Source organism: Chaetura pelagica, unplaced genomic scaffold (genome assembly GCF_000747805.2).
Source record: "Chaetura pelagica isolate M959 unplaced genomic scaffold, ChaPel_1.0 scaffold119, whole genome shotgun sequence".
Lineage (NCBI taxonomy): Eukaryota > Metazoa > Chordata > Aves > Apodiformes > Apodidae > Chaetura > Chaetura pelagica.
The window spans coordinates 402,223-424,958 of record NW_009954406.1 but is presented as its reverse complement, the minus strand read 5'-3'; the positions used below and the strand labels follow the sequence as shown (position 1 = coordinate 424,958).

At 40.1% G+C, this 22,736-nt stretch overlaps 1 protein-coding gene across 1 annotated transcript in view; it reads right to left on the bottom strand.

Moving 5' to 3' along the window:
- Positions 1-4,078: 4,078 nt before the first annotated feature.
- Positions 4,079-22,736, bottom strand: part of BBOX1 (butyrobetaine (gamma), 2-oxoglutarate dioxygenase (gamma-butyrobetaine hydroxylase) 1) — a 24,496-nt gene continuing 5,838 nt past the window's right edge. Inside the window, exons 3-7 of the mRNA XM_010004241.1 lie at positions 16,346-16,544; positions 8,557-8,662; positions 7,164-7,360; positions 6,372-6,538; positions 4,079-4,266 (exon numbers count right to left, since the gene is read on the bottom strand). Of these exons, the coding sequence (XP_010002543.1) occupies positions 4,106-4,266; positions 6,372-6,538; positions 7,164-7,360; positions 8,557-8,662; positions 16,346-16,544 (830 nt within the window). The 3' untranslated portion in view covers positions 4,079-4,105. The remainder of the gene's footprint in view (positions 4,267-6,371; positions 6,539-7,163; positions 7,361-8,556; positions 8,663-16,345; positions 16,545-22,736) is intronic.

The following is a 22,736-nucleotide window of genomic DNA, read 5'->3' as shown; positions in this document are numbered from 1 at the left end:
CTGCCACATGGCTCTGGGGAAATGAGAAAGGAAAAGGACAGGCTCCTCCTAAATCTTTGCAGTTTCCCAAAAACTCCCCCAAAATCACATGATTTGTTTTTCTTGCCAATCTTGTAGAGGAGTCAAGAAAATGAAAGGTTTAGGTTTTCCTTCTGCTTGAAGTGAAAGCAAAGTCCCAAGGGAGCAGTGTGGGAAAAATTAATAGTGAACAGGGTATTGAAGACAGCAAAGAAGTGGGAGAAAGTTTTGTGGGTTGAAAAGCCAGGGAGCTGGGCCTGCTGAATTCCAGCCATGCTGTGGGGAATTAACCAGCTCCTCCATCACGAGCAGCATTTCAAAGGTACGACACTGCCAGGCCTGCTGCTCCTCACTCCCTTCCTTTCAAGGGTTTACGTGGCCTCAGCACATTTTCAGAACAACATTCTTGTTTGATTTAAAAGGAAAAAAAAAAGCCAAGATTCCAGAAACGGAGTGTGACATACTCTGAAAATTGCTGTATCTTCTCCATGTCCATTGCTCTGTGATCTTTGTTGCTTTGAATGCTTCCAAAAATAACTTGAAAGAGATGCGCGGGTTGATTAGTGCCAAAACGAGTAGTTACTGATCTAAATGACTGCTTGGAAAGAAAGGGTGATAGAGGAACCATGCTCTGCTGTCCACATGTTTAGACCTCCTGTCTCCTTTTGCTTGAGCTAAAGGGGAAAGCCATGTATCGTGGCACAGCAACAAAGAAAATCCTCTGCCTGCTTTAAAGTTATTGGGAACTTTCATGAATTTAAGTCATTAAAAGATGTAAAACATTTGACTTCAAGTACATTTTGCTAACTGAACCAGCTTGTATCCAACAAAACACCCCCTCAGCAGCTCCTAATCCTTAGGTTGACCAGATGGCCAAGACATGATATGGATCAACCTTGGGGGCACTCTGAAATGCTGTAGATCTGCTGAAGATCCTTCTTAGTAGCAGAGAAAAACAGCAGCTTGTTACTTGCTCCAGCCACTCTCCCTGTTCCCCAGCACTGTACTGCAGGAGATGTTGCAAGAGACTGGGAGATGGGCCTCTCCTCTTCATTGTAATCAGGGAGCAGCTAGTGCCTGCCTTTCTCAAACCTTTAGACAAGACTTTTGCAAGTCTTTAGACAAGACCTGTACATGAGAGTAAGCTGTTGGGAGCAAGCCTGTACCTCAGCATAAGTCCAGAGAAGGTCAACAAAGCTGGTGTAGGGTCTAGAGTGCAAGCCCTATGAGGAGCAGCTGAGGGAACTGTGGTTGTTTAGTCTGGAGGACAGAAGGCTGAGGGGAGACCTTCTCGCTCTCTACAACTGCCTAAAAGGACATTGGAGTGAGGTGGGGTGAGTATCTTCTCCCAAGTAACAAGTGATAGGACAAGAGGAAATGGCCTCAAGTTGGCATTTGGAAATTCCTCTGGGCTTGGGTTTACTGTCCACCCAGCCAAAGGGAGTTGGCACATGCTGTAGGTAGCTCAGCAGTGGCTAAAGAGGAGCTGTCCTGATGTCCTGATCTGCAGAGATGTGAGTGAACTGACATGTCCAAGGTGCTGCTTGCTTTCAGAGAGCTTTGAAAGCTAGCTGTGATTATGACATATAAAAAATAACTTTAAATTGTTCATGAAAAAATTCCGTGGGATTGGAGCCAATGTCCATTGTTATGAAATGCAATGGGAGAAGAATAAAGCTAGGACAAAAGAGAAAAGACAGTCTCAAATTATAAAACGGGTACATATTTTTCCTGTTTCTCCATCTGTGTTATGAGCCCAATGGCTGCATCCAGTTGGTGACCACAGGGTGGATAACTGATGTATCATGAACAGCACAAAGGTAACACGTGTCCTCCTCTATGTCCTTCTTATGTTGGAGGCTCCAGAATTGGAGTACTGTGTTCAGTGGAGCTCCTGGAGAGAATCCAGAGAAGAGCCACGAAGATGATCGATGGGACAGAGCACCTCTCCTAGAGAACAGGCTGAGAGAATTTGGGTTGTTCAGTCTGGAGAAGAGAAGGTTCTGGGGAGACCTTATAGGGGTCTTTCAGTACCTGAAGGGGGCCTACAGGAAAGGAGGGACTTTTTACAAGGGCTTGTAGTGAGAGGACAAGGGTTAATGGATTTAGGTTAGACAGGAAGAAATTCTTTAGTGTGATGTTGCTGAGACTTTGGAACAGGTTGCCAAGGGAAGTTGTGGAAGCCCCATCCCTGGAAGTGTTCAAGGCCGGGTTGGATGGGGCTCTGAGCAACCTGCTCTAGTGGGAAGTGTCCCTGCCAATGCAGGGGGGTTGGATCTAGACGATTTTTAAGGTCCTTTCCAGCCCATACCATTCTATGAGGAGTTGTACCTTATCTGTATGTTAAGTTTATGGGACAAAACTGAATGGAGCCAGGTCTAATTGTATTTACAAACATCTGTAAATAACAATAATGGCTTCATATCTGCGTGCAAGATGTTATATGTGAGATTAGACATGAGCCCCAAACAGTAATCAGCTCCAAATCGTTTTTAATAAACAGAAACTTTAATAAAACAGTTTTTAGAAAAGTACAGGAAAAAAAAAAAAAAGAGCAGAAAATATCTCTATTAACCACTAGTATAAATCCTAAGGTGTTTTATTTTAAAGTTATGACTTGCAATCTTCACTAAATTGGTATCTGGAAAATATCATAGTAAAAACAGATTACTGCTGGTATCTTACAGAATATAGGTAATAAATTCTCCTCATATTTTCCCCTTTTATAGCTAAGGCAAAAAAATACTTTCCTCATGTTTGCAAAATTTATTATCAAAGGAGCCACTGAGAAGTCAGATTACCACTAAAAGCCAGTTCTGTTAAGATATGTCTTAATGTCAAAACTTTGATTAAAAACATTTCACTACTTCCTACAGAGGAATGGATTCAAACCACACTACACTAGGTCATGGCCAAATCCTAATTTAGTTTTATTTGATTATACAGCTGTGATGTGTGTTGCCTGTAAAGGATGAGTAGAAGCTATGGAAGAGTTTGCAAGTTTATGTTAGGGTCTCATTTATGTGTTTTTTTGTTTTGGTGAAAAAGCAAAGAATAAACTCAATGGATGTATTTTTGGGTATAAACTCAAGTATTTTAAAATTCTTTCTCTTTCAATTTTGGATCTCAATATGGGAAAAAACCCACTGCAGTAATTTTTACATAGTGTGATCTCTATTCAGAATGCAACCTGGAGGAAATTGTCCTGCAGACCAAGAGTATCACAAATGTGCTCTCGTGTTTGGTGTAACAAAAATGGGTCTAAGTTCAGACACCACTTCCCTGTCAGACGTGGAGTTAATAACCACCTCCTGTGCTTTGGGATTTCTAACTGCAAAGCAGCCTCAGAGTTCCTCCTCCTCACTGTATGTCTGTCCTGAAGATCTTAGTTACATTTGTGAGCGGCATCTGATGGTGTTTCTGTTCCTCCTGCCACCTCTACACTCGATTTATTTCTGTTCCTAATGCAGAGGAAAACTAATAGAACAAATTCTCTGGTATCTCTGTGGTTTCTGAGGTTATGGACTTAGAAATGCAGTGAAAGTTATTTGTGGCTGTGATGGTCATTGGGTACAGCAGGATGTACAGAACCCAGCAACTGTTGAATGAGACCTTGTGTTAAAGTGGAGTTCTAGGTGTGTATACAAAACTAACTTCACAGCAGTGCTTGCTTATTTTGATAATGAATTTTAGTTATGATTTATGGAATAAAGAATGCCTTTCTGAAAACAGAGGAAGGTGCTGCTCATAACAAACCATTAGTAAGCAATACTTATAAGCCCCCTTTTGACACTCCCTTCTGAGCTTTCTAGGGAGGGCAGGTGTATTTGAAGAGGAGAATTAAGGCATTGGGATACCCAGTCAGCCCAGAAAAGTGATAACCTTTCAAGCTGTTTTGCACACTGATTTTTAAAAGCAAATACACTGACAGAGGTAGCAATGCATTGTATAGATTCAAAGACCAGGGCACAGATAAGTTCTTCTGAACAACACGTTGCTTAAATTATGGAGATAAAAAATATATTCATGATGTTAAGTTTCTGAGAAGAAAACACATTTTTTTTTCTTGTTCTAGTTAGAAGAAAGCTCAGTCCCTCTTCAGGAGCTTCTTCCTGAGGAGCCGGAGCCTGGACATGGCCACATCCCAGTCTGCATAGGCACCTTCCAGGTGACGTGTCACCTCTGAGCCCGACTCGTAGCTTTGCCGCCCATGGAGCACCCGCCAGTTGTCAAATGTCACTATGTCCCCTAGAAAGAGAGGGCACAGGGTGTAATATTTGGCGTGTTCTAGTTGATTCCTTCAAACAGAGGAGGCAGATTTTGCATCTGCAGTTAGGGAGCAATGATTTCAAGTAGCTGAGCTGGAGACACAGCCACAACACAGGAGGTTACATTTAGCTGGTCATTCTCTAGCACAGAGGGAAGGTCCCTTTCAGCCTCTGCTTCTTTTCTTGTACAACCAGGAGTTACAAAGCAGAGGGGCAGGGGAGTCCATGCTGAGAAAAACAGGCCTTGAGGGGAAAGGTGCCTACTGCAAATCCCCAGGAAGGATAAAAAAGTGAAAATCACTAGGATGATTTTTATTTGCTCTGTCTGGTATTAACTGTAGGATACAAATCTTGCATCACTATCCCTGCTGAGAGAACTTTATGAGAACAAAGTCAAGCCATTGAAAGTTAGGAAATCACACAGTTAAGACTAGCATGCCATTTCAATTTTTCTCCCTTGTGTGCCACTGTTATGATGAATCTCTAATTAAATAACCTTATACTCTTTCTTTCCTTCTCCTCCTCTGCTCTATCACCATTTTGCTGCATTAATTGATGGGATAGATGGTACTAATGTAACGTGAGGTACTTTGTTCCACCATTTATTATGTGTTCTTATAAATGATTTTATTGCACGTTCCCAATAGAGAGATTAATCTCCTCACAGACATTCTAAAGACATGAGCATCACAGTACATAAGGAGGTCACATATACGGATGAATTTACTTTTGTAACATCTTTTGAGAGATGAGGGACTACTCATATCTTTATTTTATAGCTGGGGAATGAAAGAACAGAGATGAAGGCCAAAGTAGTTAAATACATGCACGGACCGACTTTTAAAGAATAAAGGGCATTTTTGCAGCATGTTTTATGTTCAAAACCCAGCCCTGGATAACTCTAGCTGAAGTTTAGAGCACTCAGCACCTCTGCAGATATCCTGCATAGGCCACCCAGCAGAAGGCAGCACAGCAGAAGTGGCCTCCAGTAATTCATCCAGCATTATACTGGCATTCGGTGTCTAAGCAAAGACGATAACAGAATTCCCCATGGAATTCCATTCAGCTTCCTTCAGTGTTCTGCACATGATGCATCTGTATCATCTTCTATATATTCTACAGCTCCTTCAGCCATTGTAAAGGTGCCCCACTGATAAATTAAAGCCTCAGAAAGATGTATAATTTGGCTCAATGTCTGTAGTCTGCATCAAATGAAACAGAGGGAAAAGTATGGGATCATGTATCCTTTAATGAGCAGAGACTGCATGGGGATGGCACAGCAGTCATACATGTGGTATTTCCCATCTGTGGTGCTATTGATAAGTTCCAACTTCACAGAATCACAGAATCTTAGGGGTTGGAAGGGACCTCGAAAGACCATCTAGTCCAACCCCCCTGCCAGGGCAGGGTCACCCAGAGCACATCACACAGGAACGTGTCCAGGTGGGTTTTGAATGTCTCCAGAGAAGGAGACTCCACAACCTCCCTGGGCAGCCTGTTCCAGGGCTCTGTCACTCTCACAGGAAAGAAGTTTTTTCTGATGTTTACGTGGAAACTCCTATGTTCCAGTTTGCACCCATTGCCCCTTGTCCTATCACTGGACATCACTGAAAAAAGCCTGGCTCTGTCCTTCTGACACTCACCCCTTACATATTTGTAAACATTGATGAGGTCACCCCTCAGTCTCCTTTTCTCCAAGCTAAAGAGACCCAGCTCCCTCAGCCTTTCCTCAGAAGAGAGATTTTCCACTCTCTCAATCTTCCTTCCCAGCTCTCCAGCCTATCTAGGTCTCATTGAATGGGAAACCCTCCTCATAGGTAAGGATGTTTGATGTAGTATAAAGGTACTTTGGACTAATCAATAGCTAGACTTTATCACTGCTTTTTGTGTTTGTTTTTTTTTCTTTCTAGTGTAGCAGTGGCAAACAAAATCTGAGAGATGAATAAAGGATTCAGTATGAAACAAACCAGGTGACCAGAGGACTGCAACTTCCTCTCAGTACCAGTGCTAACAATCCTCCAGTGTTTTGACTGTTAGGAAAAAAAACAGGTGAAAAATCACTGCGAGGAGAAGCAACTTACTGACCTGGTTTCAGCTTGTAAGTAAACTTGTGTTCTGAGCTGTTTAATAAATCATCAAATTCCTTTAGAGCTGCATAAAATGGCCTCACTTTTTCAGCTGGTACGTCAAACACTGTGTCTCTTGTTGCATTATTATAATTGATGCGAACTGCTTGGCCTCTGGAATCCACGCTGTGCAGAGAAGGAATGGAAAAGGAATGTATTTATGCTGTTACTGAGAGACTTTAGGGTGGTGAAACAGCAACTGGACTCTCCTGGTGGAATTTCAGTATCTTTCTATAGTGAAATTTGGGTTGTTATTGGGTTGAATTTTGATAATTAAGGCTAATGAGTAAATGGGATAATCAGGAGCAAGTGTAGACACTTGATTTCCTCAAACATCTATATTCTGTACACTTTACTGTAAAACTCGAAACTTTTAAAATTCAGAAGAGATTATGATAACCTGCATTTTGTCTTGTTATAATACATAGTTCTTAATCTAAACAGACTCAGCTGCTGTTAACCTGTCTCTGCACCAAGGAGTTCACTAATCACCACCACATCTTGCTGCTGTGTGGCAAAACATAGTAAGGAAAAATATGTTGTGGTGTTATGAAGAAAAGAACAAGTAATACCCTGGCAAAAAAAACAAAACCCAATTCCCAACCAAACGACAAAAAAACCAAACCCAAAGCCCAGAATAACTGCAGACCAGTTAGAGCAGGGTTTCCCCACGAGGTGGCAGGAGCAGACCTTCTCCTACCAACATGTCATTCACCCGACTACACTGACCGATTTTATTGAAACTACTCACTCTATAATCCTTTGTTTACATTGCACAGCAAAATCGCAGTAGTCCACCCCAACATCTGTATAGTCTACAGCAGTAGAGGACAGGATCTGATATGCTTGAGGATTTTGTTTCTTCAGCTGGTTGGATACGTGGAATCCATCTACAACTTCACTTTCACCTCCTGTCGTGGTTTGCTTTATGCAGTGGAGGAACTGAACCTGGAATGAATGAATGAATGTCTCATTACAAGAAGAACTAGCTTGCATATTTAGCTATTCATTAGTATTAGTTCCCTCATATCTGTTAATCTGGTGTTGTTTTGGTTTTGTTGGTTTGTTTTTGTTCTGTTTTTTCTTCTTCAGCTAAAGACTGAGCTCCCATTGCTGCAGCTTCAGAACCCTCTGCCACCACTATCACAGAGGCAGCAAATTCAAGCAGCAGGTTCACAAACCCATCCCATTTGGGATATCTTCTAATGCTTGCAACCTTCAGGTGATGTTAATGTGAAGTATTTGGCACTTTCTTGTTGATAAATTACATTGTGTTTTTTTAAATGATACAAACAACCCACACAAAGTACTTCACAACATGAGAAGGTGAAGTTGTAGGTATGAAGCTTATAGAAGTAAACTTTCCCAGGGTTATCGTTGTCTCTTTGTACAACTTCCCACAACTTTTCAGTTTTCTAGTGAATTATTTGGCTTAGGCTTTGATAAGACAGGGACTAGGTGAAAATCTATTTTCTGTGGCTGTTGTCCAGCTTTACAGCAGCTTCAGAACCCTCTGCCACCACTATCACAGAGGCAGCAAATTCAAGCAGCAGGTTCACAAACCCATCCCATTTGGGATATCTTCTAATGCTTGCAACCTTCAGGTGATGTTAATGTGAAGTATTTGGCACTTTCTTGTTGATAAATTACATTGTGTTTTTTTTTTTTTTTGTCTAATTATGAAAAGGCAGATAGGGATCTAATTTCAATCAACTTATGGAAAACAGAATGTAACAATAATATTTCTTCTATGTTCTCCTCCTGAAGTGAATAGATTTGTCCTAAGATGTCACAACTTGACTACAGTATTTAGACACCCAACTTCTTCAATACAACAAAAGCAGCATCAAAAGCACATACAGGACCTTGATGCTTTCTGCTATGGTAAAATTCTCAATACCTTGTGAAGATCCATTTTAAATTGTGACATACATAATGGGCTTGTTATGCAGAGCTTACATCATAATGCATATATTGCATACCCACATGTATATGGATTGTTATATAGAGATTCATCTATTGTTAATTTTACATTGCTCTTTTCAGGCGAAATTCAGAGCACTGAACTCTAACCATATTTCATGCTGTAGGAACATTTCCCTTTCCCCTTCTGTGTTGTGAAAAAGGCAGTAGATTCACTTTACCCCAGGTGGATGCTGCAGAACAGGGTAATCAGTGTGAAAACATAGTTTCCCAGTTGTGTAAGCCACATTGTTAGCGTCTGCTTTGTCTTGCACTTGCCAAGTTGGTCTTTATAAGGGAAAAGAGAAAACATGTTAAAACAGCCAGCCAGCTGGCCAGTAAAAAGAGTAATTCAAGCTTTGAACGTGAAAATATTGTAAAATTACAAAGAATTAATGATTTAGCACTGTCTCTCCACCCCAGCAAAGAAGGCTGATTTCAGCAGTCCTAGACCTGAGACCTAGAAACTCGAGTGTGCTGAGGGACATCTGCCCAAAAAGTAGGATCTAGAAAACTGATGGCTTTCCAGCACCAATACTTTCCTGAATGCAAGGATGTCACAGTTTGACCACAAAGGATCAGCTGCAGTCACTAGCCTAGAGGCATCCATTAGGATAAATCACCATCTTATTGCTGAGGCTTCAGAAATGAGTGGAAGTTGGCCCATTTCTTTTTATCAGCCTTCCATTTTTCCCTGCCAGGTGGAGCACATTACCAAGGAAATATGACATTGTTAAAGGCTAAGTAGCTTTCCCCACAATTTTTTTTAAGCTTTATGTTCTTAGAAAAAACCAACAAGACCAGTATCTTTTTGCAGAGAGATTTGCCTGTCATTTAAAGGCTTGCCTCCAGAGCAAAATGTCTTGATGAAAGACTTTGTAACTTTTTCGCTTTCTCTGATACTCTTCCTGAGAACTACCAGCATTTATTTTGTTATATGGTTTCTGTCTTGAAATTCGACAAAAATCAGTACCAAAAAAAAAGTCTTAATTATCAGACAAAGACATGAATACATCACATTGCAGCACGATCAAAATTGGTTTGGAGGGACACACCGTGCAGGAGAACATAAGACCAAGAACCACACATTTTGTTTGCACATTGTTCACAAGATTGAAGACAGTGCTCAGCAGATGCACGTGACAGATCCAGACATTTGTCTGGAAAAGTGTAAGTCACCATATCCAGTCCACATAAACACAAGAGCATAAGTGATTTAAGAGAAAATATGAAACTAGTTTTTCCCTTGTGAAATATTATAGACCAAATAAATTATGTTTCAGGTGGTCTGTATCTAGCGTTACTGCTTAATAATAGTTTAGAAAGAATATAGGCTAAAGAACATGCAGACCAAAATGATTTATATATAGCATATAAACATTTGTTTTAGGAGTGTTATTTAGTATAGAAACTATGCAAAATGCTAAACTTCATGTTCTGAAATTGCCAGGGCGAAAACTCCCTTGAATATCTTCAAATGTATTTAACTGCATGGAAGAAACAATTTTTATTATTTGGTACAGCACATATTCATCAGTACATTACTTCAGTGCTCAAGTATGATAATTTCAACCACACTTCTGTAGTTTCCAATTTTACAGCCAAAAACCAGCCTGTTACAACATCTCTGTCATTAAGACTTGAAGGTAGCTAGGGTCACTATAGCTTCAATTTAAAAGGCTCCAGTGTCACTTGATGGCTCTAAAACGTTTTCATTTATATGGGACACATGCAATTACTGGAAAGGCAGTACTTTATAAAATCATTGTAAGGTTTTTGCAAAAACAGTCAGTGATTTTGTGCTCTTACGCTTTGCAAGGGAAGCAGGTCCTTGGGAGCCCTTCCTTCCATGCCAGGAGCTTCACTCAAAGCTCAAGTTCTTGACTTGAAGTCAGCAATGCTAATAGGGAGCTCAGTGCTGAAGGTGACAACAATCAACCTTACTTTGTCAACGTCTCAACTAAGCTAAAGTATCAACTCAGTCATGGGGAGAGTGCACGAGATGTGAAGGAAGAAAATGTGGGTAATGTCAGAGGACTCTTGACCCTTAAGGAGAGCAAACTGGAGTGGAATGGCTTACAGCTGAGTAATTAGGGTCAAATATCAACATAATTGATGAAGCTTTTTGGCACCTGGCAGGTGTAGGAATTTTAGCATTAAGTGGCAACATGAACTCAGTCTCCCTGAGCAGAATTAGCCCATCTGTTACATCCTTAGTCTTGCAAAATGGCTGTGCTACGACCTGAAGCTACACTTGAATCATCTGGTCTTGAACTTCATTAAACCTGTAAGTCTCATTCATAAGAGATTTGGGACCTATGTGCTTCTCTTGCAGATGAAGCCCTCTGTGAGGGGCAGGTGGTTTGGCTGTTCCAGTGGGAGTGGTGGGGACGTGAAGGAAGCCCTCTGTGCCACCCCAAGCCCTGGACAAGGCTTTGAAATAAGGGAGGAACACGAGGTCTAGAGCATGAGAATTTGGAGAAATGAATTGTGGTACGAGTGGAAAGGCTGTTAATGGAGTTGTGCCCCTGTAACATAAAGAAAAAGCTTACCTTAAAAGTGTGGAACCCCTTGATGGTGTTACATGGCTGATTGAGAGAATGTTTCCACTTCTTACAGTAATGACATTTTAGGCAGCCCATACCAAACAGACAACTAGACAAGAAAGGCTTTTGTTTTCCCATGTGTCAGGGTTATATTCATTGCTATTACATTTCATTTTAAAATTCATGGCCCTGTTGTGGTAATGTTTTATTTGGCAAGCTTTCCAATTTCAAATTTATCCTTTTATTTGCAATATTTGGTAGGCCTTGTATTAGGCTGCTAGTGAAACAGCAGGGGAACTACCCAAAGTTATTATTTTATTATAGTTGTAAAAACCACCTCAGAATTGGATGCCAGAAATGAACTTCTGTTCCACAGGTGATGGACTGTAAAATGCTGCCCTAAATCTGTTGTTAAGGCTGAAAACTCAGTGGAGTTTCTGCTACTGCAGGAAATACACAGAGCAACAAGACCAGGCACTACAGTAACTATAGCTGAAAATGAAACAGGTTAAATTAGGAGGAAAGACACTATAGAGAAAGAAGTCTTTATTTCTCCATAGTATTTTGTAGGCTTGGTTCCAGATACATATGGTAAAAGAAAAATAAGAAATTTGTTCCTTATAAAACACTCCCCCATATATCCAAAAATAAGCCCAAACAACTGAAGTGTTGTTTGTTTTTTAAGACTTCATGTGATGAATTGCACATTTAAGAACCACTGGGTTATTAAGCTGTTTGAATATAGTTCCCTAACTATTTTCTGCTATGTTTAGCATGTTACCACTTCATGCACATCTGTATTGAGACATTTGAAACTGGTTTTGTGAGTTAACTTAAAATACCTTAGGGATAACTTCTTAAACCCCTACATGTAACAACACAAAGTTTATGCATGATCCTGCTTGTGTTTTCCAGTATTTTTTTTCCAGGGAAATCACTTCAGGAAAATACATGGTCTAAACAGTCACGTTAAAAAAAAAATTAAAAAAAATTCAAAGTAGTAATCACTAACATCACCAGTAAGGCAGTGGGAGCAGCTAAATGTTGCTGAAGGTGCCAGGCTGCAGTATGTGTGCATGTGCCCGGGGAGGAAAGAGACTTGGTTAATAGTTGTGCAGCAAAACAGAGACAATCTCTTTTGAAAAGGTATAACAATTTGCAACCCAACTTCCTATCCACAGCAATTTTAAACAGAGATAAAAGAAAAACCAGCAGCTCCTCTCAACGCATTGAGAAGTCAAGGCCCTGAAGCAGAAGTCAGTGTGCAAACCACACACACACAAATAGATGAGACTTGCTTTTGTGAAATGTTCCTTACAGACTTCACCCTATGCCAGAAGAGCTCAGTGGCAGGGACAGGCACTATCCTTCCAAAGACTCAGTAAGCTTTGGGTCAAGGTGTCTCTGTTTAAGTAACAAATTAATCTTCTACCCTTCCTCAGCAGCATAATGGTGCCATACAGTTCTGGCAGCAGACCTTTGTGCTGCTGGGAGTAAGTTTGAATGGTTTTGCTTTTACTGTCTAGCGTTAACAAAGGCATCTTTACAGTGCATCTTGGAGACAGCTAACAGTGCCTGATCTCTGACCTGGAGAAATGAAAGTCAAGATGTAAGGAAGAGCACACCCCCCCCCAAATCAGCTCATCAAGGCTGGCTCTGAACTCCAGAGCAGGCTGCCTGTGCATGTGTGGTTACTTTCTCTTCTTGCAAGTTGGCAACCTACTCTGAAAAAGAAAACATGGTCAACAGTTTTGGTTCTTCCCCCTTCCCCCCGAAGGTCTTGGCTCTGCTAATATGCACAGTGTATAACCCACATCCTACTCCTTTTACAACTGTCTTTCCTTCAGCATTGGAGCATGCACCCTTTTTTTCAGAGCTGGACGTTGGTCTGTACATGGCTTGTTGACTCCACCCTGTGGCAGAGATGGTTGGGTTTTTTGTTACTTGAAATCCAGACTAGTCTGCAAAACTGGTCTTTGGATGTCAGGCTCTCTTTCACCTTATGCTTTTCAGGTCTTAATTTAATATTGCAAAATCAATCTGATCATAAACAGAAACATAATGAGCAACTGTGAAAGGACCTAGAGTAAATCTAACCATGGTGGCTCAACTGGGATTATGTAAACCAGAGTTCAAGACCTTCAAATCCTACAGCTGTGTTTAAAAAGAAAAAAATTAAAAAGAAAATAACAAAACTCAACTAAACAAAATGTTCTAGCTAAGTAAGTGTTCTTTTAAATTCAGTCAATTGGAAAATTTCCAAAACATTGAATCTCTCTTTCTTCACCTAATAAATACATGAGTTAGCAAATAGGTTTTGGAAAAGCCAAGATTTACAGCCTTTTATTGTTCCTTTATTGTGAACCTTAACACTTAAGGAAATATAAAAATAAGGTTTAATCAACATCAATAGTAAATCTGATTTAAACAGTGAAAGAATCTGTGACCACTACTTGCTCAAATGGTGTGGACCAAGGTCAGATTTCAACCTTTCAACCAAATTTCAATGGAACATTAATGCGTGGGAGGTTCTTTGTAGGATTAAGTCTCAATGACTCAGAACTCATTCTGACAAATTACTCTAAGAGAGTAAACATTAATAACCATTACTTTATAATCACATAAGGGAAGAGTCAATGAGGAAAAAAAAAAAAAAGCATTCTGATAACCCAATTCATAAACTGGCAAGTCTCCTTAGGGCAGTGTGAATCTCTTGTTAGCTCATCTTAGACAGGGAAAGTGTATATTAACAGATAAAGTGCATTTATATATTAAAGGACTTTTCAAACAGCAGAGTTATCACAAGCTGGATGTTGCAGACAGCTTCAAACTGACAGTTGGCACTGATTTTAAACAGCAAGGATGACTGAGAGCTAAGACAGAGTTCCAGGCACGATGGCAGACTTTGTTTCTCTCACCCTGCTGCTGAGTTAAGTATCAAAAACTTTTTAATGCCTTAGTAAAAAACATGTTGCAGAGCTCAACAGATGACACAGTGGGCAGCCATGTCAAGAACATTATTACAGGCTTAAAGATTATTTCCAGTTTTAGGAACTTCTTATCGATTCAGTTCTTCTTCCCTGAAGCTTTTAGGAAAGCAGCTAAAAGTTCTGTTGCAACCCAAGCACACATTCCTGGTTATGTTGAAGGAGTTTTATGGGGCTTTTTGTTGTTGTTTGGACTTTGTTGTTTCTTTTTCCTCTCCTCCGAGGTATTTTGAAGAAGCTATGTATTTTCTTTTAGTGGTATGCTTTAAAAAAGAATCAACATTTTGTTGTTATCATCTGGGGCTCGGTGTATTCATTCCTAACTCCAAATGCTTGTGCAGCTGTCTGGATACCAACAGAATGAATGTTTCATCCCTCAGTTACCTAGGAAAGCTGAGAAACACACTCACATATGACCAGGATTGGGTACCTCTCAGAATCTCCTCCTATCTGTTATTAGGATCATTTCAAAAGAGAAAGAATTTTCATAAAAAGTAGTATTTTCATAATGATGCAAGTTTCAAAAGGAGACCACAGGAGGCTGCCAAACACAGAAGTGCTTGGCATCAGGAATGCTTTTAAGGATAGAGAATGCTTTGTAGCACTGGGTGAGGTTTCTGAGTGGAGCAGGGGGTTCTGCTCCCATATATTTCAGTAGGATTAACTTGACTGAATCCCAGATAACTTTGAAAACCACTTTTCCTTCTGGCACAGTAAGCAGAAAAAGGAAACCACACCTTAATGAAAGTACATTATCTTAACTACCCCAGGACATTTATGTATCACTCTCCTTAAAGCTTTACAAATATTTATCATGGCAGCTGGAACTGACAAGAAAGCTTTATAATAGTAATAGTATTTTAAAGCACTTATTCTCTCCATCCCCTCTTTTTGGAAGACAAGAGAAGAAAAATAAAGCTTTTAAAATGCCGTTCTCAAAGGCTGTTCTACATGCTATGAGTTCACTTCAGTTTCTGCCAACTTTGAGAAGATTTCTTGAGGCAGTTTTCCTGATTTAAAGGACGGGGGGAAAAAAATCCCCAAACTGGTTGATTTTCAGCATAAATAAATCTAAAATCCAGCAGCATCAATGACATTTTTCCATAGCTAATGGTGGAATGATACTTGCAAAATGAAGATGTAACAATAAGTCCTAATAAATATCACAGCTTGGAAAGAAGGCAAGTTTTGTTCACTCTCCTCCCCCTCACCTCAATCAACAGTCTGAGTTAATATATTTCACCTGGTATCACAAACCTTTCCTCCTGATTTGCAGTTTTGAGGGAATGTGGTCTTTCCAACCAAGACTGTAATTTCCCCCCCTCCCATTTCTATTTATTTCATACCTTTTTTTAGACAAAGGAGACATTGGTTATTGCTCACATGGTTTGTTTGCTTATGCTTTGAACTAGAGGTAAATTCAAGTGAAGGAGAACTCTTGTCATAATTTTTATTAGCTTTTATTCTATTCTGGGGAAGAAAGAAGTTTTTCAGATGGGAAGCCTGTAATGTTCTGGTTTGGATGGCTATTTAGACACCAAGAATTCAGAATTTTGTTTAAATGTTACTGTCTTCTTTCCCACCCCCCCCAATATTTTTTTAAGAGCAAACACACATCCAAGTAATAAGGTTTTTTATATACATTGCAAAAAAAGTATACCAACAGCTGGAGGGTGATGGACAGGACAATATGTTAGCTAATAATACTGCTCCTTTACTTAGCCAGGTGGGAGGTCACTGACAGCTCAGCAAGACATAAGCTACCATCATCATTTGTTTACTCACCTAGTAGGTGCTTGAGGAGGTTGAGGTCCAGTTTACCACCCCTTGGCATCAAAAGGATGATTTAAAAGCTCCTGCTTGCACTCCTGCAGGCTGAGCTCTTGATTTTGCAGAAAAAAAAAAAGCAGCCTTAAAGAATGCTTGCAAGAACTGGCTGTGTGAGAGCAGACTCAGCTGAAAGCAGGGAAATGGGTCCTCTGCCCATCTTCTTGGTGATGTGAGACACAGGAAGATCATCTAAGTCTTACCTGTTTCCATGACTCAAAATCAGGCTAAGGAAAAGTTTCGGTACAGATAACTTCCTGTATTCAGAAGGCAACTGGATTAGGGATATTTGATTTTTTTCAATGGCATAGATAAGTAAAGCTGTCTTGTGGCTTTATTTTATTTGACAACATCTGTTTCCAGGGATTTTTTCCTTCTCTCAGCAGTTAATGTTATTCCTGCTCTTCTTTACATGCCCTGCCCAAGACACCAAAGCAATCCTCTTGTACAGAACATTAATTGACACCACATTTTTTTAAAGTGCAGAGAAGAAAAAAAAGTCACCTTGTTTTAATAAATTAATCCACAAAACAGGTCCAACAAGCTGAAGTGAAATACATGAGGGGTGATTCCACAGCCAGCAAAGCAAGGATATTAAAAACCAAACTCACCCGTAAAAAGTCAGACGCAGGAACCCAATCCTGTGGCCAAGTTTAATCAACTCTCCCTGCCTAGCAGCAGCTCCTGTCAGCAGCACAATTCCTACTTTCTTTAGGGTGCAAAGCCACTTGTATGCACTTTTATCATTGTACAGGACTTCTTCAAAAGGTATTTTGGGAAGTTGTAGGTCTGAGCCCCAGTACTGGCATTCTGAAAAGGAAGAATGAGAGAACCAAGTCTTTAGCTGTTGTAGCACCAAAGCTGAGGACATAGTAAAAATATGATGTCAATACAATTTCTGTGCCACCAATCCTGAAACCTGAAACTGAGTCCCTGAGTTTGCATGGTTAGCAAACAACCTTTATGAGGAAATTCAGCAAAACATTGCAGTAATGAAGTTTTAACTCAGAAGTTGAATGAGAGGCCATTTGAAAGGGATATTTGTTAACAATACACCCAAAATGTGCATATCCATTTTTCTGCCTGCACTGGGGAACCACAAGAGTGAAAATCTGAAACTAAGACTGCTTTGAAAGTTTCTTGTTCAGGGTAAAATACTAGAGTGCCCTCAGAGGTGTTATTATATGGATAAATAATAATGAAAAGATTACATTCATAGAATCATAGAATGGTTTGGGTTGGAAGGGATCTTAAGAACATCTAGTGTCAGCCTCCCTGCATGGGCAGGGACACTTTCCACTAGACCAGGTTGCTTCAAGCCCTGTCCAGCCTGGCCTTGAACGCTTCCAAGGACAGGGCATCCACAACTTTCCTGAGCAACCTGTGCCAGTGTCTCACCACCCCCATAGTGAATAAGTTCTTCCTAATATCTAATCTAAATCTATCCTCTTTCAGTTAAAACCATTACCCCTCATCCTATCATTACATGCTCTTGTAAAAAGTTCCTCTCTAGGTTTCCCACAGGCCCCTTCAGGTACTGGAAGGCTGCTGTATTCCTGGTGATGGAAGAGAAGACACTCATCAATATAATAGCCTAGGAGCAGAGTAAATCCATCAATTGCACAAGTGACCAATCAGTTTTCTTTTGTAGACTTGTCTTCATGAAATCAAATTCTGTTAAACTCTGCAGGATGGTATCAGTCCTTGGTTTTGCCTCTGTGGGGTTTTTGTGAAATTTTCTTATTTCAGGGAGATGCAAAGGAGAGTCCAATATATTAGCAAAACCAAGCACTGCCAGAAGGCAAAGGAAATGATTGAAAGACTGAGTAATGAGCAAGTTCTTTCATACCTATTGTTAAACAAAATGGATTATAAGAGCATGTGACAATACAAGACTGTTAGAACTGCTGTACAATAATCAGACATTTGCCTGCTGAATAGACCTTGTGACATAAAAGTTTGAAATCTGCAGCCTGTTAGAGGCAGGTGTATACTTGCAAGACAATGGTTTTCCTTCAGATTATTTGCTGCTTCCCTCTTTGTCTTCTCAAGCCAGCAGCAGCTGCATGGCATACCATCTATGTTTGTAAAAGTAGTGAAAATTATGCAGCTTGAAAATTAGGTGTTGCTTAACCTTTTATGTATTTACAGCTGCCCAAATACAGCTAAATCTGTATCTTTCTCTCTGGCAATATATCTACATCTCTATCTAGAGATTTTTTTTTTTTAATTAGTCTAATTCTTATTACTACTTTCTAGCATCACAGTTCTGCAACCGTTATTGGTTTTGATTTAGTATTGCTTTTTAAAAAATCTCATAACCTACCCTAAAGCAATCACATTCTGGTTGAGCTGGAGAGTTCCCAAATAAGTAAGTCACCTAATAGAGAGAGAGGAAATAAAACTAAAATACTGGCTTGCAACTAGAAAAACTCCCACAAATACTTTCTTTTAACTATGTTCTTTTCTGAGGAAGAATGTACTCTGGTGTCAGACAACATGGTCTTACAATAATTTTTAAAGATACTCTACCAAAGAGACTTAGCTATTTCAGACTTTTTTGGGGGTATTAATAATGGTACGTGTCACCTTGCAGAATGAGGACATGAGGTGTGATCTGCTCACTCAATCTGAAAAGCAGTACTGGTGGCAAACACAAGACCATTTAGACATCTACACCTGCCCTTTGGAGTCACTGTAACCCACAGTAAATATGAAGGTCCTATTTCAGGTTTACACTCCGCATATACAACACTGCTGGCCTCCTTGCTCTCTTTTCACTAAGTTCCACTTATAGTATCTCATAAACTTGCCACCTTGTCAGTTTTTATCCACAAGTAGACACACACACACAGTTATAGGTACAGAGGAAAAAATGCTATTTCTTACATTTTGTTTTGCATAAATTTTGCATTGATTATAGTATACTGCAAAACTCTAAACATTAGTTTAAAACCAAGCATTCTATTAAATGTTGAAGCAGAGCTCCTCTTTTTACAGTAAAGACATAACTGGTTTCCCTTTGAAGTATTTCATCTGAAGCAGCTTATTCTTTAGCGAGTGCACAATAGAGCATGAAAAGATTTTATCTATTCCATTCAATAATTGTTTTGCTTAAATCACCTCTAATTTACTTGGTACTTTAGCTGATCTTCATTAACTTGTCCAATCATCAATCACAGAGATTACATATTAGAAATGAGACCACAAACATTTGAAACATGTAGATGGCATCATTTATAAAACACCTCTACCTCTCTTTATTCCAACATCTCTTCAAGAGACAGGACCAATAAAAAACATCATCTAGTTCAAGCAGCTTTCAGAATGGAGCTCTGGGGAATCCCAGAATCTGGTGACTGAGGGATCTGTTGCATTGCAGAGATATAAAGAGCCAGGTTTGGGTTTGTTTTTTTTTCCCCTCTCTAGTCTAGATACAGGTAGCAAGTACAAAATACAACCTGCTCATAAAAGAGCTAATCCAGACACTACCTAGTTACAAAAGCTTCCAACAGTTGCAAACTCTGCAAATTTCCAGTCACTAGTTTACCTCTCCCCTTTGGCTAAGGATAGTTAGAGACTGTCCAAGAAACACAACATATGTACCCAAAATATAAGCTATCCACATAGACCATCTTTTATACCCTACCCTGTCTTTCCAAGAAGCTGTATGTGACTGACAAGCTGTTGAATTTCACAACATGTTCACAGAATGAAAAAAGCACAGTCCTTGAGGAAGGATATAATCTCACTTGCTTAAATTCCTTTTCTGAGACCACTGCATGGCCTGGTACTTACTGCTCCAGTGTGTTTAATTCAATATACATCCTTTCACACACTTGAAGGATGGGGAAAAAAAATAAAACATGATTGTTTTCCTTTTTCTGTATTAAAAGTTATGAAAGTAATTTAGCTTTAGGTGTGCTGCCTGACCTGCCAAGAATATTCTTTGAAAGACAAATTTAAGCTTCAGTATTGGTGCAGGTAATGAACAATGTGAAAACTAATGGAATATTTAAGTTTCAACTTTTTCTTGCTAGTATTTCTCACTGTCTTGCTAGTAACATTTTCCTAATCTTCCTTACATAAAAAAAAGGCACGAAGGAGTATTAGTATTTCAAGGAATATATCAACAGATTTTTCCCAACTTTGGCAAATAAATATATGCACCTGGAATTCAACTGCATCTCCATAAGCCCCAGGCTTCCCTGAGTACATGGACTGTAAAATCCTCCTGTTCAAATTCCCAGTTCCCATTGTGCTTGCTAGAAGTTCCACCTAATATGGGACGTCCTTTCTGCAGCCAATGGACATGGACTGTGGTGTTGGGTTTTGGGGTGGTTTTGGCTTTTGTTGCAAACACCTGCTTTGCCACAGCATTGCAAAACAGCTCAGCACACCTGTCTGGGACTCTCCTTGAGTTTGGTGTAACAAATCTGCCAACCCTATAGCTAACCTGTGCAGAACATTCAAGGAACACCAACTCTTCCTCCCAACCAGGCCTCTGCACAACCTGGCTCCTCCCAACCTGGCCTCACATCTCCAACTCCATGGAGCCAAGGGAGACAAGACCTCCATTCAAAATCCCTCTGGTAGAAACTTGCAAAAGCAATCTTTTCTCTGTGTAAAAACAGTAATCAGTAATGTTAATCCTGCTAAAATATTGGGAATTTATCCCCCCAGACCCTACAGTGTACCCAGGAGCCAATAAAGATGTTTAACCTCTACAGTAATGATGTATGATGAAACTATGATGTGAAAATTGCAAAATGACAAGGAAACTGCACTATTCACTCATACTCTTCAGGAAGCTACTGAAACTGAGAAAATGTTAAAGCAAAGCAGCTTCCTAGGCCTTTTTTTTTTTTTTTTCTCTTAATTTTAAGTTTATATACATTGTATTAAACAAAAAAAACCCCAACCAAAACACCAAACCCAAAACCAACCAAACAGAAAAACCTCAACAAAAATCAAACTAAATGAGAAAGTGGTAAATATAGCCAAATCCTGCCTGGCAAGGCTACAAACCCTGTCCTCAAAGTTCCAGTTTCCTCTCACAAGTTCACTTCCAGTGACAAGTGCAGCCAGCATCCTTAGTGCTTTGGGTTTGTTTTTCTTTTTTAAAGGTGCAGGCTGGTACACAAATGCTTATAAATCCTACCTCTTGTTTCAGAGAAGAAAGGCTCCAAGTTCCCAGCCCTTCAGCAGCATCCTGATCCAGCCAAGAGCTTAGTCTTTGAGCTACTGCAGGAGTAACCTTTCCCTCTCTGACATTTGCCAAGGTACTCTGTAATGACACTGTGGTAAATATGCCAAAAGCTGACAAATGCATTGAGCACAGCTCCAAGCATTACTATTTCTGGGAAATGTGCAGCAGTTGGTATCTGTTAGGAAAAAAAACCACACAGTGCAGTTTGTAAAGTTTTGCTACTAAAAAAAAACATTCACTTTATTTATTAAAATCCTCTTTTTAATTTGAAAAATTTAATGGACTCTCTGAGCTCAATTTTTTACCTATTCTGCAGAGCATTAAGAAAATCTGTTCATATATCTACACGTGCATTTGTGTAGTGATGTACCTACTGTGAACATGGCAAACAAATGGTTCTTTCTCTTTCCACACCCTCTGCTCCCATCACTTGGATTTCTTAGATGCTTCTAGATCACTAATCATGTACAGTGCTGTCCACTGAACACTTTGTAGTCTTTCTGTATGTGTTGTGCTCAGAAATGGCCCACACTATGGAAGCCTTACTCCATAATAGGATCAGTACCAGCCATACTCTGTGCTGGGACCATTACTGTTTCATATCTTCATCATTAGACAAAGTTTGCAGATGATACCAAGATGAGTGGTGCAGCTGACACACCTGAGGGATGGGATGTGACCCAGAACTACCTGGACAAGCTTGAGAGGTGGGTCCACGTGAACCTCACAAGGTTCAACAAGGCCAAGTGCAAGGTCCTGCACCTGGGTCAGAGCAATCCCCTGGTATCAATACAGGCTGGGGGATGAAGAGATTGAGAGCAGCCCTGCCAAGAAGGAGTTGGAGGTACTGGTGGATGAAAAACCAGACATGGACAGGCAACGTGTGCTTGCAGCCCAGAAAGCCAACTGTATTCTGGGCTGCATCAGAAGAAATGTGACCTGCAGCTTGAGGGAGGGCATTCTCCCCTTCTGCTCCACTCTGGTGAGGCTCCACCTGGAGCAGTGTCCAGCTCTGGAGTCCTCAGTACAGGAAAGACAGGGGCCTGTTGCAGCAGGTCCAGAGGAGGGCCACAGAAATGATCCAAGGGCCTCTCCTAGGAAAACAGGCCGAGAGAGTTGGGGTTGTTCTACCTGGAGAAGAGAAGGGTCAGGGAGAGTTTATTGCAGCCTTAAAGGGGGCCTATGAGAAAGATGGGGACAAAGTTTTTAGCAGGGCCTGTAGTAATAGGACAAGGGCTAATGATTTTAAACTGAAAGAGATTTAGACTAGATATAAGTAAGACTTTTTTTTTTTTATAATCAGAGTGGTAAAACACTCAGATTAACCAACTCCCATCTGTATGAAAAGCGATGAAGGACTTTGTGTCCTGAATGGTCCCAGAGGCCAGTACAGCCAGGTAAGTACAACAGCAGTAGGGAAGAGAAAAGTATTAGGTCTACACTAAAATAAGCAGCATTTATAAAGATTTCCTTCTCCTCAGCCTCAGATGAAAATGTTACATGTAGTCCAATATTTACAATTTGACAAGTTAGCAGGTCCATAGTTCTTTGGAAAAGGGACAGGAAAGCATACATTATAAACCAAAAAAAGATCCTGTGAAAATATTTAAATTCTTCCACTTAACGTTTTTTTAAGAAGTCTGTATGAAAGTCTTAGAAGCCTCTCTCCTCCAGAGGGCACGTTATTCTCCCACATACTGAACAGCAGGAACTTTATTCCCATTCTTATCCACAGAACCCCTACAGCCTGAAAATCTGTCAAGAAGCTGCACTGCACAGGGACTTCACTCTTT